This window comes from Lontra canadensis, unplaced genomic scaffold, assembly GCF_010015895.1.
Source record: "Lontra canadensis isolate GAN:19392208 unplaced genomic scaffold, GSC_riverotter_1.0 scaffold88, whole genome shotgun sequence".
Classification (NCBI taxonomy): domain Eukaryota; kingdom Metazoa; phylum Chordata; class Mammalia; order Carnivora; family Mustelidae; genus Lontra; species Lontra canadensis.
Window position 1 is genome coordinate 679,744 of NW_022631082.1, and position 15,498 is coordinate 695,241.

Consider the following 15,498-nt stretch of genomic DNA (forward strand, 5'->3'; position numbering starts at 1 on the left):
CCCGGGGGGGCGGGGGAGGAGGCGCGGGGTGGGGGGGGGGGGGGGGGGGGGGCCCGGGGGGGGGGACCGCGGGGGGGGGGCCCCCCCCCCCCCCCCCCCCGCACAGAGTCGGTTGTTGGGCTTGTGGGAGGAGCAGAGGGCTGTGAGCACAGTGGCTGCAGCCAGGAAAGGGGCCGGGGGGGACAAATGGGGCCAGGGGCTCAGGGAGGGTCTGGGTGCTGTGCCAAGGGGCACACAGGGTGTTGTGTGGAATAGGACGACGACAGGAAGGTGAGGACAAAAGCAGAGGCCAGCCCTGGGGGTGCGCAAGAGCATGGGGGTGGGCTGGAGGGGGAGTCCCAGAAGTAAGGGAGGGAGGAAGAAGGTGGAACCAGACAGCGTGAGCTTTGCCAGCTGGGCAGCCCATGGTACACCCTCTGACATTAGGGGGTCCCAGCGGTGGGTGGCAGAGGCTCAGGAGGGTTGGACCATGTCCGGCATGGGACACACTAGCAATTCCAAGTGGAAAAGCAGCGGCCAGATCTCTAGTCCCAGAGCTCGGAGAGGGGAAGTTGGCATCATCAGCACCAGAAATGCCCAACGAGCACAAGCCCATCCCCTGCTCCCTTGTCAGGGGCAGGGAGGTAAGTCTGTGTCCCCGTCTGTGTGCCTGTGCGGGGCGCCCACTGCACGTGCCCCCTCAACGTTATCCGGTGCTAGCCACAGAAAGGCCAGGCGGATACCTGGTAGGAGGGAGCCATGGTGGGCGCCGGGGCGGGCTCCTGGGACGGGCTCGAGTGGAGCTGGCATGTGCCATACCCCGCTGGGGGGACAGGCCTGGGGCGCAGGGCAGCCGCGGGAAACGGTGGGGTCACAGAGGGACCCATTCCAGCAGCGGGTCCCGTTGAGAGGCTGGCTCCAGAGGTGGGGAGGGGAAAAGCCATCGGAGGCCCGGTGCTAGAACCACAAATACACACAAAAGCCGGCCACATCAGACGAGCTCAGGTGTCCCCAGCCCACGGGCGTCGCCGCTCTGGATGCCTATGGTGCATCCATTCTTCCTGTGACTGACGTTTCTTAAGACCTTGCTACAGGAGCAGGCTGGGGTTTCAGCACTTTTCACAAAATAACACAACGTCCTAACAACTCTGCGTCAGAGACCCTCCTTGTCCCCGTTTGCAGGAGAGGAAACTGAGGCACAGGAAGTGGCAAAGTCAGGGCCTGAGCCCCTTGGTCTTCTCAGCCCACCTGTGTGGGCAGCAAGCTCTTCCTGGACATCAAGGTTCTTCAATGGAAGCTGGACTTGAACGGCATTTTGTGACCGAGGGAGGAGTGGGTCCCCCAATTACTAAAATGCAGATCGGTGAACATGAAACTACAAACTCGTAGTCACGAGAACCCGCTTTATTGCCAGCTTGCTCTGCGCAGCACTGAGGCCTCTGTCTACACCAACACATTCTCCCTGTACTGCCACAGTGAAGTTGTCGCCATGTCTCTCTGTCTGTCCGTCGGTCCCGTTTCTGAATGTGGAAATTCTGCAGATCAGTGACACAGGTCAAGTGCTCGATTCAGACCCATATCTTTGCGACCCAAGTGCCCCTCACTCTCCTAAGTGTCAGCCACCGAGTAGACGGTCCTTGGGAAAGTCCCTTTGTCTGGGAAGGTACCGTCAAAGCTTTTAGCCCCATCATGGGTCCCATGAAGCTCCGGCAAACCAGGGGACGACCCCAGGTGTATGCATGGGGTTTGGGGCAGGCAGGCCTGGGGACAAAGGGACCGCAGCCAGCGGTCCTCACACCTGGTACCTTCACACACGTTCTGGCCCAAAGCTAGCCACACAATGACAGCCAAGCTGCCCCGTCCCTCTGAGTGGCTTGCTGCCCATCTGGGACAACATGGGGAACACCCTCCAGGCTGAGCAGAACGCCGAGGGTCAACCACACAGTCAAGTGCAAACGTACCTCGCAGGAGCTGGGGGCCAGCAGAGCCCAGGGCCTGACCCCTGCCTGGGGCCCGCCCACCCCCTCCCTGGCATGTCCGTGCCCCTGGCAACCAGAGCACAGCATACACCTACCCGTGTCTCCCTCCTGCTTAGAACCCTCCAAGGCTCTGAGATGCAGCCCTGACACTGGTGCTCCCCATCCCCTCCTGGAAGTCACTGCTCGAATGTCACCTCCTCCAACAAGCCCTCCTGAGCCCATCTAGGACAGCAGCAGCACTCTGTCCCCCTCACCCCGCTGGAGTTTTCTTCCCAGCACCACCTGATCCTCTCCGACCTGTCTGTGCCCTGGTCATCTCCTCCCCCACAGCACAAGGCCACAGGGGCACAGGATGGCAGTGTCCCAAGGTCTTTCTGGGCACTGCAGTAGCACCCAGCACACGGCAGGTGAGTAACAGCGGTGGGAGTAACAGCGGTGGGAGCAGGTGCGTAGAGGCGTCCCTAGGGGCACGTGTTTGGGAAAGGGCGGGTGGGGGCATCCCCGCAGTTCCCATCGATTTCCAGATGCAATCGAAGGCAGTGTCCTGGACCCCAGGGGCCACTCCCGGGTGCAAGGCTACCGTCCGAACAACTCGAAATCTGCAGCTCTACAGCGAAATGACGACACAAAGGGAAGCCAGCTGTCCGCCCTGCAACAACCCAGGATGCCTTCCCCTTCCAGGTGAGACAGAAGCGCCCCGAGCACTGTGCGAGCCTCGGATTTCCCCAGGGAGCCGCGTGTGCGATCGGGGCTCTCTTCTCCCCATCTCAGAGACTTTCTTGGCCAAAAGCAGGTGGAGCAGGCGGCTGGCCAGCGATCTGAATCCCTCGGTATTAAGGCCTCTTTACTACAAAAATATTCCGAGCCTAGCACATAACAAGGGCACACCCTGGGGTGCCCCAAGCCTTCCTATTTTGCCGTATTTGCTTCAGAACTTCTTTAAATAATGAAAACTGAATCATCCCCCATCAGATTCCCTTCCTTCCTTCCCCGCCGCCCCCGTCTGGGGTTGGCCGTGATTGTTAGACTTTTACTATCTGGGAGCAAGTCTTCATGCCACACAGTGCCATTTGTCAGCGTCGGGTTGCGTATAAAACTATGCCCTTACTCTGCACCCTACCCCGCCTCCTGCTTCTCCAGCCCCGACACCCCTCAGGCTGCTGGAAGGCTCTAGCTCCATAAAACACTTGTGTTCCCTTCGTTTTTAACTCTGTTGTGTCCCACACTGCCACTTCAGGCTAGAGGGCCCGAACCTGGCCTCACATTCTAGAGCCACGTGGTCCAATATGGTGGCACTGGCCATGTGTGGCCCTATGCACTTACAGTGTGTGGCTCCGGTGACTGAGGAGTGGAATTCAACATTTAGTTTCATTGTAATTAATTCAGGCTTCATGAGCCACAGATGGCTAGTGGTGACTGTGGTGGAAAGCACAGAGGGAGCATTTCTACCATCACAGAAAGACCTATGGGCCGCACGAGAAGTCCCCACCACCCCCCTCTCATACACACACACACACACACACACACACACACACACACACACACATTTACTGAGATGCACACAAGCATGGAGGCCCCTCCCCGGCTTGTGACTAAAGGGACTCCTGTTCAGGCCCTGGAGAGACCCTTCTCCTGACCTCTTGCTCTAGAACATGAAAGCAAAGTATGGTCTACACTCATACATAATGGATTATCTGCCCTTAGAAAGAATCCCGACCCTGCCATGGCGTGGAGGGACCCCGATGACACTGGGTTGTGAGAGGAGCCAGACCCAGAAGGACACATCGTGCATGGACCCCACTCCCAGGAGCTCCCCAGAGGAGTCCCGTCCACACAGAGAGATGGTGGGAGCCAGGGCTGGGGCAGAGGGTGGGGAGTCCGTGCTTTGTGGAGATGGAGACTCCTTTTGGGGAGATGGAAAGTTCTGGAAACAGAGGGTGGTGGTGTTCGCAGGACAGGGTGAGTGTGCCTCATGCCACTGAGCTGTGCGCTTAGAGACGGTTCAATGGTACATTTTATGTCTATTTTGCTACAATAAAAAGAAACCTCATAACCACTACCAGTCACTCCCCACCCCCCATATTTTGTCTTAACGTTTAACAGGCATGTTTTAATATTTTAAGAAAGAAACTTTTAAAGATTTTATTTATTTGAGAGAGAGAATAAGAGAGAGAGAGAGAGCATGAGAAGGGGGAGGGTCAGAGGGAGAAGCAGACTCCCCGCCGAGCAGGGAGCCTGATGTGGGACTCCATCCCGGGACTCCAGGATCATGACCTGAGCCGAAGGCAGTCGCTTAACCAACTGAGCCACCCAGGCACCCAAGAAAAGAAACTTTTTAGAAACACATGAAATATTATGTTGATTTTTCCATGTTTTATATTTTCTCAGTGTTTTTGATACAAATAACACTTTGGACACTCCAGCTGTAACTACATTTTAAGGTTAGATCTTTTAGCTCAGCCTTTCTCAGCCTTTCTTAACGGAGAGTCCAGCAGAAATAAAGGCCTCGGCGCACCCCCAGGCGTCCACATAGGTAAGAATTCACATCCCTCTGAGGGTCCCGGGATGGCGCCGGCTGTGGCCCATCCCTCTAGGGACTCAGGCTCTCTGACCATCTCCTGTGTTCTGCAGCTCTGAGGTGGAACCCTGATCGGGAAAGGGGCTGTGCTGGTTGGCGCCGGCTGCTGTTACAAAGTCCCACAACGGAGCAGCTCCAACAGTGCTGTGCAGGCCGGAGGTCCAAGATCAGGCAGCTGGTAGGGCCGGTTCCTTCCCAGACGTCTCTCCTGGGCGTGTAGACACCGTCTTCTCCCATGTCCTCACAGGGTCGTCCCTGGACGCGTCTGTGTCCCCATCCCCTCGTTACAGGGGTGCCAGTCATATGGGATCAGGGCCCACCTTTGTGACCACATTTTAACTTCATCACCTCTTTAAAGACCCCATCTCCAACAGTCCTATTCTGAGTGAGGTCTTGGGGGTGAGCACTTCTACATATAAATTTTAGGGAGGACGCAAGTCAGCCCACCGATGACACCTGCTTCAGGTCATTATAGTAGCAAAACTCAAATGACATATGAAAATCTTGGTCACACAAACATTCATGCTGAAATAAAATAATATAAATAAATTAAAAATAAATTTTACAGCATATACAATCATTTACGAATTTATTTTACTTAAGACCTCAAACAGCACTAGTCCCTCAACAGAATGCCCAGACATGCACGGTAATAGAGAAATTCAGTCATCGCTGATGTTTTGCCAACCAGGAAAACTTTGGCCTCTGTTTTCTGGCCGCTGGGAAGGTTTACTTCTCGAGGAGGGTAAGATGAAACACACTGTATTTAACTTTCTGCCAGCTTGGTTTATGAAATGTTCCGGCGTATGGTATGCGGTCCACTGGCACTTCCAAGCTGGGCCTCCCGAACTTAAAGGCGGGTTTGAATGGGTCACAATTCGCTTGCCCAGCTTCCTACTGGTGGACACGGCCACCGCGCACTGGTTACGTACTGCCGTCAGACATCATCCCACTGCTGCGGCTTCGCACGGTGACGCTGACCTTCGCGGTTTCTGCAGGTTAGGAACGCAGGGGTGGCTTGGCTGGGCTCTGGGCTCCCACTCTTCCTGAGGTCACCAGCAAGGCAGGGGCTGGGCCGGCAGTGTCTGAAGGCTGGACTGGGGCGGTGGGCTGTGCTTCCCACGCACTCCTCAGCCAGAGGGCAGTTTGGTGCGGGTTGTTTGCAAGGGGCCTTGGAGCCTCCTGCGCGGGCTCTTCCCAGCATGGCTTGCGTATTCTCAGACACAGCAACTGGCTTCTCCCAGGGCGAGAAGCGAGGAGTCGGGTGCGGAAGCCGGACTTGACCCAGCCTCTGACACCAATCGCGAGGCAGAACCTCAGCCACGCGCCATTAGTTAGAAGTGAATTACCGAATCTAACCCACACCCCAGGGCAGAGGATTAGGCCCCGACTTTTGACGGGAGGAAAGGGTTCGTGGCATCTCTTTAAACCACCAAACGTTATTGGTGATGCTGCAAGGTACCAGCCATGTACGTTCCACATACGCCTCCTGGTGCCGGCCTCCTCTCGCGGCTTCCTGCCCAGCCTGGCTCCCACCCCACTGACCACAGACCAAGCACAGCCCACAGAATGGGGCCAGGATGGCTGTCTCAGACCCACCGCTGTGTCCTCACATAACTGGAATGACTTTGTATGAGGCCCTACCTCCAGTCCCAATGGGGGCTGGGGGGGGGGGCACAATTCGGCCCAAAGCACCCCCTTAGCATCCTAAAACAGGACAAATCTTATGAGCAGATATCTTGGTGACTCCCCATTGCTTACTGCATAAGCCCCAGCTTCTGCCTTACATCTGAGAGCCGCGAGCCCACTGCCTAGCCTCCTGCCAGCCCCCGAATCCTCTGGCCCTCAGGACACAGCACCGTTTCCTGGTCAGCCCCGATGCTTTTCTCCTACCAGCCCTTCTCTCAAGGCTGGGGGCGCCACATCCCAGCCCCAGCCACCACAATCCCAGGTACCCTTCACTGCAAGGCCTCTTCTGGCCTTGGCAGGTGGGGAAGGGCTCCTCCTCACCGTCACATCTCTTCTCTCCTCCTCAGGGCTCTCCAAACACTTAAGATGGGGCTTTGCAGGGCAGTCGAGAGGAGTCAACGTGTGATGAACAACGATCAAAGTGGTGGCGGCCCGGAAAGGGACCGTGAGACCCACCGCATCCTGACCGGTGGCGCGGGACACTACGAAAGCACCTGCTGGTGTTTATGGTGTGGGAGGGTAGGGCACTGCCTCCCTTTAAGTTAGCTAAGGGAGCTCCAGGAGGACATGGAGCGTGGGACGCCCCTCGGGCTCGGGGAGGGCATGTGCTGTGCATCTCACACCCACTCTCAAGAAAGACTTGGCACAGCAGTGCCCAGGTGGGGAGGAGAGGGGAGAAATGGGAGGGTTTTAAGCAGGGTTTGGCAAGGGACTGCCACATCTGCCCACTGCCTGCTTTTGTAAGGCCCACGGCAAAAAAATGGTTTTCCCATTTTCAAATGGCTGGAGAAAATTAAAGAACTATTTTGTGACACGTGAAAATTATGTGACATTCACAGATCAGAGTCAAAAACGAAGGCTTCGATGGCACACAGCCACGCCCACTTGTTTGGGTACTGTTCCCAGCTGACTTTGCCCTAGCGGCAGCCCTGGCGTGGGGGAGCTCAGATGCGATATGGCCTGGTGTTAGGGAGCGAACGTCTGCGTCTCCCAGAATCCAATGCTGAAACCTTACTGCTCAGTGCGACAGTGTTAGGAGGCGGGACCTCTGGGAGGGATTAGGATTAGATGGCGTCAGGAGGTCTGAGCCTTCAGGAGTGCCCTTGAGTCAAGAGGGGACTGCTCCCCTCCCCCTCCTCCATGCAGGGACACAGAGGGGAGGCAGGCGGTCTACAACCCGCCAGGGGGCTCTCACCAGAACCCAGCCCCCTCCACCAGCACCCTCTGCTCAGCCCCGGAACTGTGGGGGGTATGTTCCTACTGTTGACAAGCCGCCCCCAACTACACGATACACACCAAGCTGCAAGTATCTACTCTGGCCCGTTGCTGAAGAGGTTAGCAGATTCCTGGTTAAAGCAGCACTCGTCATTCGGTTCCCTCAAGATTCTGCAGGCGGGGCTGCGCTGCGTCTGAAGTCTGCGGCTGGAGGGCGGCTGGAGAGCAGACGGACACTCCGGCCACCACCCTGTGGCATTTCCTCCTCCATGGCCAGCCTGGGGGCCTTCATGCAGCGGCGTTCCCGAAAGCTCTAGAGGCTGCAAGTCCAAGATCAACGTGCCAGCAAGTGCCGGGTCTGGTGAGGGACTGGGTGGAGGACAGGGTGACAGAGCTCTGTTGCAGGGGCAGGGGGGCTCTCTCATGAGGGTACTCATCCATTTCATGAGGGCTGCACCCTCATAACCTAAGCCCCCCAAGAGGCCCCACCTTCCACTACCATCATCTGGAGGACTAGGTTTCAGTTAGAAATCCTGGGGGACCCCAACTGCAGTCTACACGGCATCACTTCCACGGCAGTCCATTGGCAAGACACGGCACACAGAAGCCCAGACTCAAAGGCCAAGGAAACAGATGTCAGTTCCAGATGGGAAACGCAGCACAGTCACAGCAGAAAAGGTGAGGACACAAGGAATGAAGGGCAGGGACATTTTGGCAATCGACCTGCCACACTGAGGTTTTAGGAGTTGACTGAGCCAAAACACAGCTTGTGGCAAAGACCTCCCACAGGCACGGCCCATACGGTTGCCAAAACCTAGGAAATCTGGCGTAGGGGTTCTCACCTGGGGTGACTTTGCCCCTCGCGAACAGTGGGTGATGCTGGGACATCTGCGGTTGTCACGACTGGGGGGCTGCTGGCGCCGGGTCAGCAGCCACAGATGCTGCTCCACCCCCCACGGGGCCCACCCCAGAGTGACCTGCCCCCATGTCAAACGTGCCGCTGAGAAACTCAGACCTGCGAAAACAGGCGAGGACACCAAGGTCTGGAGTGGGGGATCGAGCCTCGTGTTTTGGGGAAAAGCAGCCCAGGCCAGGAGAGGCAGCTTCTCCTTCCCAGGCTCGCCGCCACACGTCCAGAGGGAGACCACCCCGCCCCAGCTCAGGCTCCCCTTGATGGGAGGTCACTGGTCACCTCGCCTTCTCTCAGTTTCCGGTCAGGCGGAAGCGGAGACTTCCTTCCCTCCACTCCCTGGAAACGGCAGTTTCGCCTGCAGTCACCCTGGCTTCGCAGGCCCCAGGTTCAGAATCCCTGCTGGGACAGCGGGAGCCAAAAAGCAGTCGACGAGGTTACACGGCAGGTTTACGCTGGCCCCGGGCGATGCGGCATTTCTCTCGGGAAAGTGATCAATTCTTCCTGCACGGACCTTCCCACGTCCGCACTCAGGCACCTCCAGGGCTTAAAATCCCACAGGCTCAAGGGAGACATTCCTTTCAAGTAAGATGGCAGGGAGGAGGCCTAAGCACGAGCGGGGCGCGAGCACGGAGCGGGAGTCACAGAGGTCTCAAGCCTGGGAACCGGGAGGAGAGCCACAGGCCAGGGGGAGGGCTTCAGTCCTGCTCCGCTCACTGGGGCCCTGAGCAAGCCCCTCAGTCTTCCTTGCCCGCGTGCGCTGGCCTGCAGAGCGCGAAGCCTTCTCTTGAGACGGCAGGACAATTCAGCAGGAGCTCACGCGGCCCAGCAGCCCCCACAGGCCGGGGCTGCCAGATCTCCCGATTTTAAGCAAGGCTGGAAATCAGGGTTTTTCCGCTGAGTGTGGGTATCAGATTCCCCGCACGGCGTCTGAACTCTCCCATTTTTTATCTTATTTATGGGTTCGTCAGAGAGACAGCAGGCGGGTGCAGGAGCAGGGGAGCGGCAGCCCGGGGGAGCAGCAGACTTCCCGCTGAGCAGGGAGCCCGACATGGGGCTCATCATGGCCTCAGCCGAAGGCAGACACTTAACCGACTCAGCCGCCCAGGCACCCCTATTTTTTTAACGTTTTTTTACGTAAGTAATTTCTACACCCAACATGGGGCTCGAACTCATGACCCCCAAGTCAAGCGTCACATGCTCCTCCGACTGAGCCAGCCAGGCCCCCCAAAGTCTCCGGATTTTTAAACGCCGGCAAGCTACATCAAACAAAGCAAGCAACGAGCCCCCGCCCGGCCGACGAAGGCCAGCGCGAGACAAACACGGCGGCCAGGCTGCCAACTTCCGAGCCGTGACGCACGGGAACAGGAACCAACAGCCACAAACCTGCTCTCGGTGGCGCCGGCCCTCTCGCGGCGGCGCGCCCGGCGCTGACAGAGCCGGAAGCTGCTGCTCAGAGGGGGCCGCGCCGCCGCGCCGCAGGGCCGAGGGCCGCCGCCCGACAGTGAGGTTTCTTGGCGTAAGCGTTCGTTCCAGGGAGGCAGGGCGTCGGGCGCACATCACGTGCGTCGGGTTTTAGAACGCAAGGATGGCCAGACCCGCTGGTACCGCTTCGCTCGGTCACCTGACGGGCAGGGCCAGCGAGGGCTGGAGACGGAAGGGGCTGGGCAGAGGAGGGCGGGTTCCCACAGGGCCGTCCTGAGCGCCGCGCTGTCGCCTGCTCCCACAGGCTCTCCGTGAAAGGACACGCGGACCCGGCATGTGGCCCTCACCTCAGAAGGGTATGTCTGAGCAACGTACAGCCCGTCACGACGCGTTCAGGGAGCCCCGCCACACACCGCGGCCAGCGGCCCCTCGCGGCAGAGAAACGCGCGCGCGCACGCACACACACACACACACACAACCAAACACATTGAGTGTCTGAGGGGAAAAAATGACTTTCCCGCAACCACAGCGGGTGCAAAGCCTCACTCGGTATCGTCCTTTTATCCCGGATCCTTCCTAGAACAAAGCTCTTCACCGATTCGTGGACCTGCCCTTGTCCTAGCGCGGCCCGCGGCGCACGCCACGCCCGACTGACGTTCCCGCCGAGCACCCGCAGCCGCACTCGTCAAGGGGCCCCTGCGCTGCGGGATTCACGGGGCTGAGGAACGCTCGGGGTTCAGACGGCCTGCGGGGAACCGGAGACCCGCTGCTGCTGTGGTCGCTGGAGGCATCCATCGGGAAGGACACCCCTGACTCTGTCGGGAAGATCGCGTTACCCCACGGCTACACGCTCACACGAACAGCCAGTGATCGTCTCGTTTGGCACCTCGGTTCACGAGGTTTTTATATTCAAAATATACATTTCACATACACTCATACTCATAACAATTCAGATTTTTTAAAATATTTTATTTTTTTTAAAGTTTAGTTATTTAAGGGGCGCCTGGGTGGCTCAGTGGGTTAAAGCCTCTGCCTTCGGCTCAGGTCATGATCCCAGGGTCCTGGGATCGACCCCCGCATCGGGCTCTCTGCTCAGCAGGGAGCCTGCGTCCCCCTCTCTCTCTCTGCCTCTGCCTACTTCTGATCTCTGTCAAATAAATAAATAAAATCTTAAAAAAAAAAAAAAGACTTAAAAAAAAGTTTATTTATTTAAATAATCTCTATACTCTATACTCAGGGCTTGAACTCATGACCCTGAGATCAAGACTCACATGCTCTTCCAAATGAGCTAGCCACGGGCCCTACAGTTCTGATTTTTTTAGCAGATTTTTTTTTAATTTTTATTTATTTAATTTATTTGATAGAGATTACAAGTAGGCAGAGGCAGAGAGAGAGAGGCGGAAGCAGGCTCCCTGCTGAGCAGAGAGCCCGATGTGGGACTCGATCCCAGGATGCTGGGATCATGACCTGGGCTGAAGGCAGCGGCTTTAACCCACTGAGCCTCCCAGGCGCCCTAGCAGATTTTTTTAAATTACGAAAGTTCTGGGGCATCTGGGTGGCTCAGTCGGTGAAGCCTCTGCCTTCAGCTCAGGTCATGATCCCAGGATCCTGAGATCGAGCCCCACATCGGGCTCCCTGCTCAGTGGGGAGCCTGCTTCTTCCACTTCCTCTGCCTCTCCCCCTACTTGTACTCTCTGGTTCTCCCTCTTTGTTAAATTAATAAATAAAATCTTTTAAAAATAACAATACGTAAATTATGAAAGTCTTACTACCTTCTCCATGAGAAATGCTCATTTCAGATCCAGAAACCCACAGAAAACATCCCAACGTACTGGAAAGGGGTTTGATAAACTAAACCCTTGGGTCTTGAGAAGATGACAGAGACTCACTCCCCAGCCCCATCTGCAACCTACTTTAAACTGTAGTCAAGGGCCTCCAGCTCTGAATTAGGGCCGGCCTGGCTCCTCAAGGCAGAGCCACTGAGCCGCGCCACGTTCCGAGGCAGGGATTACCACAGCTGGTGATGGGCATTTCCTGAGCCTCCAGGGTGAGCCGGATTCTGGGCTTGGCAACTCTTCCATCCTTCTGCAAAGGAACGTGGTCGCCACATGGAGGATGGCCACAAGGTTAGCCTGCCAGGCAGATGCTTCAAAATGCTGTCTTGATGACATTACGCCGGGTAAGCCAAAAAGAAAGCACTCTGTGTGCGCCCCCCAGAAGCAGTGCAAGCCAAAGAATTTCCAACCAGGGCGACGATGGCCATGCCCGTCTACTGCTGTGAATCCAGCGGATGAAAGCCAATGTTTGGCGACAGGCGCGGGGTCACGTGTGGTTCCAGCCCTCTCCTGCTTTCAGAGGTAGAGAAACCCCCACTGTCACCTGGTCTAACACATGTACCTCCTGTGTCGACAGAGGGAGGCAGGACTAGGGAGGCAGGATTCGACAGCCAACGTGAGGCTCTCATGAGCAAGTACAACAGACGTCCAGTTACCAACGCTGGGTTCAACCAAAGACGTTCCAACAAGAAAGGAGCCGCTGGCGGGGCGCCTGGCTGGCACGGTGCCTGGCTGGCACAGTCAGTTAAGAGCCCCACTTGCCGTTTCGGCTCAGATCATGAACTCATGGGTCGTGAGACAGAGCCCAGTGTTGTGTTCCGTGCTCCGTGGGGAGTCCACTAGCGATTCTCTCTTCCCTCTCCCTGTGTCCCTCCCCCCACTCTCTCTCTAGTAAATGAATCTTTAAAGAGAGTGAGAGAGTATCTCAAAAGCTTATTAGAAGAGAGCTTCATCTGATGGGAAATCAAGCTTTACCTCAAAACCAGCCGCTGCCTCACTCAGACTTCACCAGAGTGCGAAGGCAGAGGCAGCCAGATGTCCCGTGCAGGTGGACCCTCCCAGAACTGCTGAACCAAGAGGGAAGGAAATGGAATAGGGGAGGCCAGACTGTCCTGTTCCACTAGTGTGGACCTCCAGCATACAGCTCCGAGTTCTAGATGTTTCCATCACCAAAGTGACTTAAACACATACAAAACCGTGCTGGAGTTCCCAAGCTGCTCACACTGAAAACTGCACTTGGGACTAATGAAAAGAGCTGCCCAATTCAATTTTCCTCATGGGATTAATCCCTCATTCTGGATATCTGCAGGACTAACTCTACCTCTGAAAAAGCCCAAGGAGATTTAGAAGACCCCACAACATACAACAACTGCGACTCATCATACCAACAAGTAATCATCAACTTTGCTTATACCTTCAAGAGTGAATGTGCATCCAATTCCGACCAACAATTCAAAAAGTTCAGATCCCCACACTAATAGAGGACAATGATATAAGGAATATTCCTATCCGAGGCTATGGTTATCAAGTTTAAAAGCCAAGGGGCGCCCGTCGGTTGGGTGTCTGTCTTCGGCTCAGGTGGTGATCCTGGGATCGAGTCCCCCATCCGGCTCCTTGCTCAGAGGGGTGCCCGCTTCTCGCGCTGCCTGCTGCTCCCACTGCTTGTGCTCTCTCCCTCTCTCTCTGACAAATAAATGGAATCTTAAAAAAAAAAAAAAAAGTTTAAAAGCCAAGAGAACCGGAGCGCCTGGGTGGCTCAGTGGGTTAAAGCCTCTGCCTTCGGCTCAGGTCATGATCTCAGGGTCCTGGGATCGAGCCCCACATCGGGCTCTTTGCTCAGCAGGGAGCCTGCTTCCCCCCCACCACCACCGTCTCTCTGCCTGCCTCTCTGCCTACTTCTGATCTCTGTCTGTCAAATAAATAAAATCTTTAAAAAAAAAAAAAAGCCAAGAAAACCTAGTCAAAATTCCTCTAAGAAAAAAACTGTTGTCTTCACTTTGGCAATTTCTGAAACGGGCTTTGTAAATACTATTATTCAAATGCTACCAAAAAGTTGGCATGCAGTCCCAAAATCTGTCATCTAATTAGTCTTCCCATGGCACATTATATAAGAATACACCCTAAAGGCAGCTGAAGGGTCCAAGCAAAGTCACTTACCCCAGAAGAAAATGTCTACTTAAAGTCATTCAGATAACGCAGAGGATCTCTTTTGAGGTTTTGTGAGACTGTAATTTATTTTACTATGATACCTGTGTTTCAGTTTCCCCTAAGTTTACTTTATTTTTTAAAGATTTTATTTTTTTAAATAGTCTTTACAATCAACGTGGGGCTTGAACGTATGACCCTGAGATCAAGAGTCCCACCTTCTGACTGAGCCAGCCGGGCACCCCTACTCGTTTCTTTCTTTTCTTTTTTTTTTTTTTTTTAAGATTTTATTTATTTACTTGACAGATCACAGGTAGGCAGAGAGGCAGGCAGAGAGAGGGGGGAAGCAGGCTTCCTGCTGAGCAGAGAGCCCGACGCGGGGCTCGAGCCCAGGACCCTGGGATCATGACCTGAGCGGAAGGCAGAGGTTTAACCCACTGAGCCCCCCAGGCGCCCTCCCCTAGTCCTTTAAGAACTCATGTTCCTGGGGACCCTCCCGAAGTACAGACTAGTCTAGCACTTCATTTAGGGTAGTTTCACATCCTTCGCTCCACACGAGTACGCGTGTCACCCGTCAGCAGCACACAGACCGCAGCGAGGCTGAAGTGTGTGCGTAATTACTGCAAATAACGGACCGATGCACCTGCTGAAGCCCTGGAATTACCTACTCCAGAGTGCAAGTACGCCATTCCTCCTCTGGAAGGTCATTTTTAAAAAAAATTAATTTATTTATCTGAGAGAGAGAGCAGGAGCAGGGGTAGGAGCCGAAGGGGAGGAAGAGGAACAAGCAGATCCTGCGCTGAGCAGGGCCCCCACTGGAGGGGCGACTCCAGGCCCCTGGGAGCACGACCTGAGAACACACCGAAAAGTCAGACACTTGACTGACTGAGCCCCCCGGGGCACCCCTTCCCGGGAAGGATATCTTAATAGACAGCGACGTCCAAGTGACTTCCCACTGGGGACTGAAGAATGCACCGGGAAAGAAACAGGAAGAAAAGGAAGACGCACTTGCCAGCGGACAGAAGGTAAAGCCCGCCGGAGAGTGCACGCCTCTCAGCCTCCAGGGACCAGTGGATTCCGCTGCAACCAAGCACCGGCAGCAGAGCAACCCCGAGGCGGAGGGAACAAAGAAGGCTAAACAAAAACACTGTGTTGCTGAAAGGGCAGCCCCCTCCGAAAACCCATGACTCGCCAAACGCCCCACCTCGGAAGCCACTCCAAGCGCAGAAAACACGAGGAGACCCTCCTCCCGTCCACAGCCCTCCTTCCCAAGGCCTGCTCTGTCCCCTTGCGACCCGGGAGGAAAGAACTCGCAGGATCACACCCCCCGGGGCTGAGAGCTCGGCCCTAACTGTCCACGCATCTGTCTTCTATGAGCTGAAATCGAAACGTGCAGCAGAGGGGCCCAGGGCGGTCCACACTCGTGTCTCGGCGGTGCAATGGGCAGTCTGCGTCCTCGTGTCCTCGCCGCCTGTGAGAAACCGGCCGGAGAGGTTCGGCCAGGCTACAGCGAGAGAAGGACGGGTTCAGGGAGGCGCTCCCGCCCCACCCCACCCCCGCCCCGCCCCGCCCCGCCCCGGACGCCAGCCCTGCAGCCCTGTCCCCGACTTGCTCTTGAGTGTCGGGCTGAAGGGAGACGGCAGGATGCTCCAAGGACAGGCCCTGGATAACAGCGTGGGGTTATCTGTACATTGGGGTACAGCGCACCCCATGTGCTTCGACCCAGAGATCCGTCCTTCCCTC

At 56.0% G+C, this 15,498-nt stretch overlaps 1 protein-coding gene across 1 annotated transcript in view; it reads right to left on the reverse strand.

Annotated features, from left to right (window-relative positions):
• LOC116882831 (zinc finger RNA-binding protein 2-like) overlaps positions 1-776 on the reverse strand; it is a 2,119-nt gene extending 1,343 nt beyond the window's left edge. The window contains exon 1 of the mRNA XM_032883462.1: positions 723-776. Coding sequence (XP_032739353.1) covers positions 723-740 — 18 coding nt within the window. The 5' untranslated portion in view covers positions 741-776. The remainder of the gene's footprint in view (positions 1-722) is intronic.
• Positions 777-15,498: the final 14,722 nt, after the last annotated feature.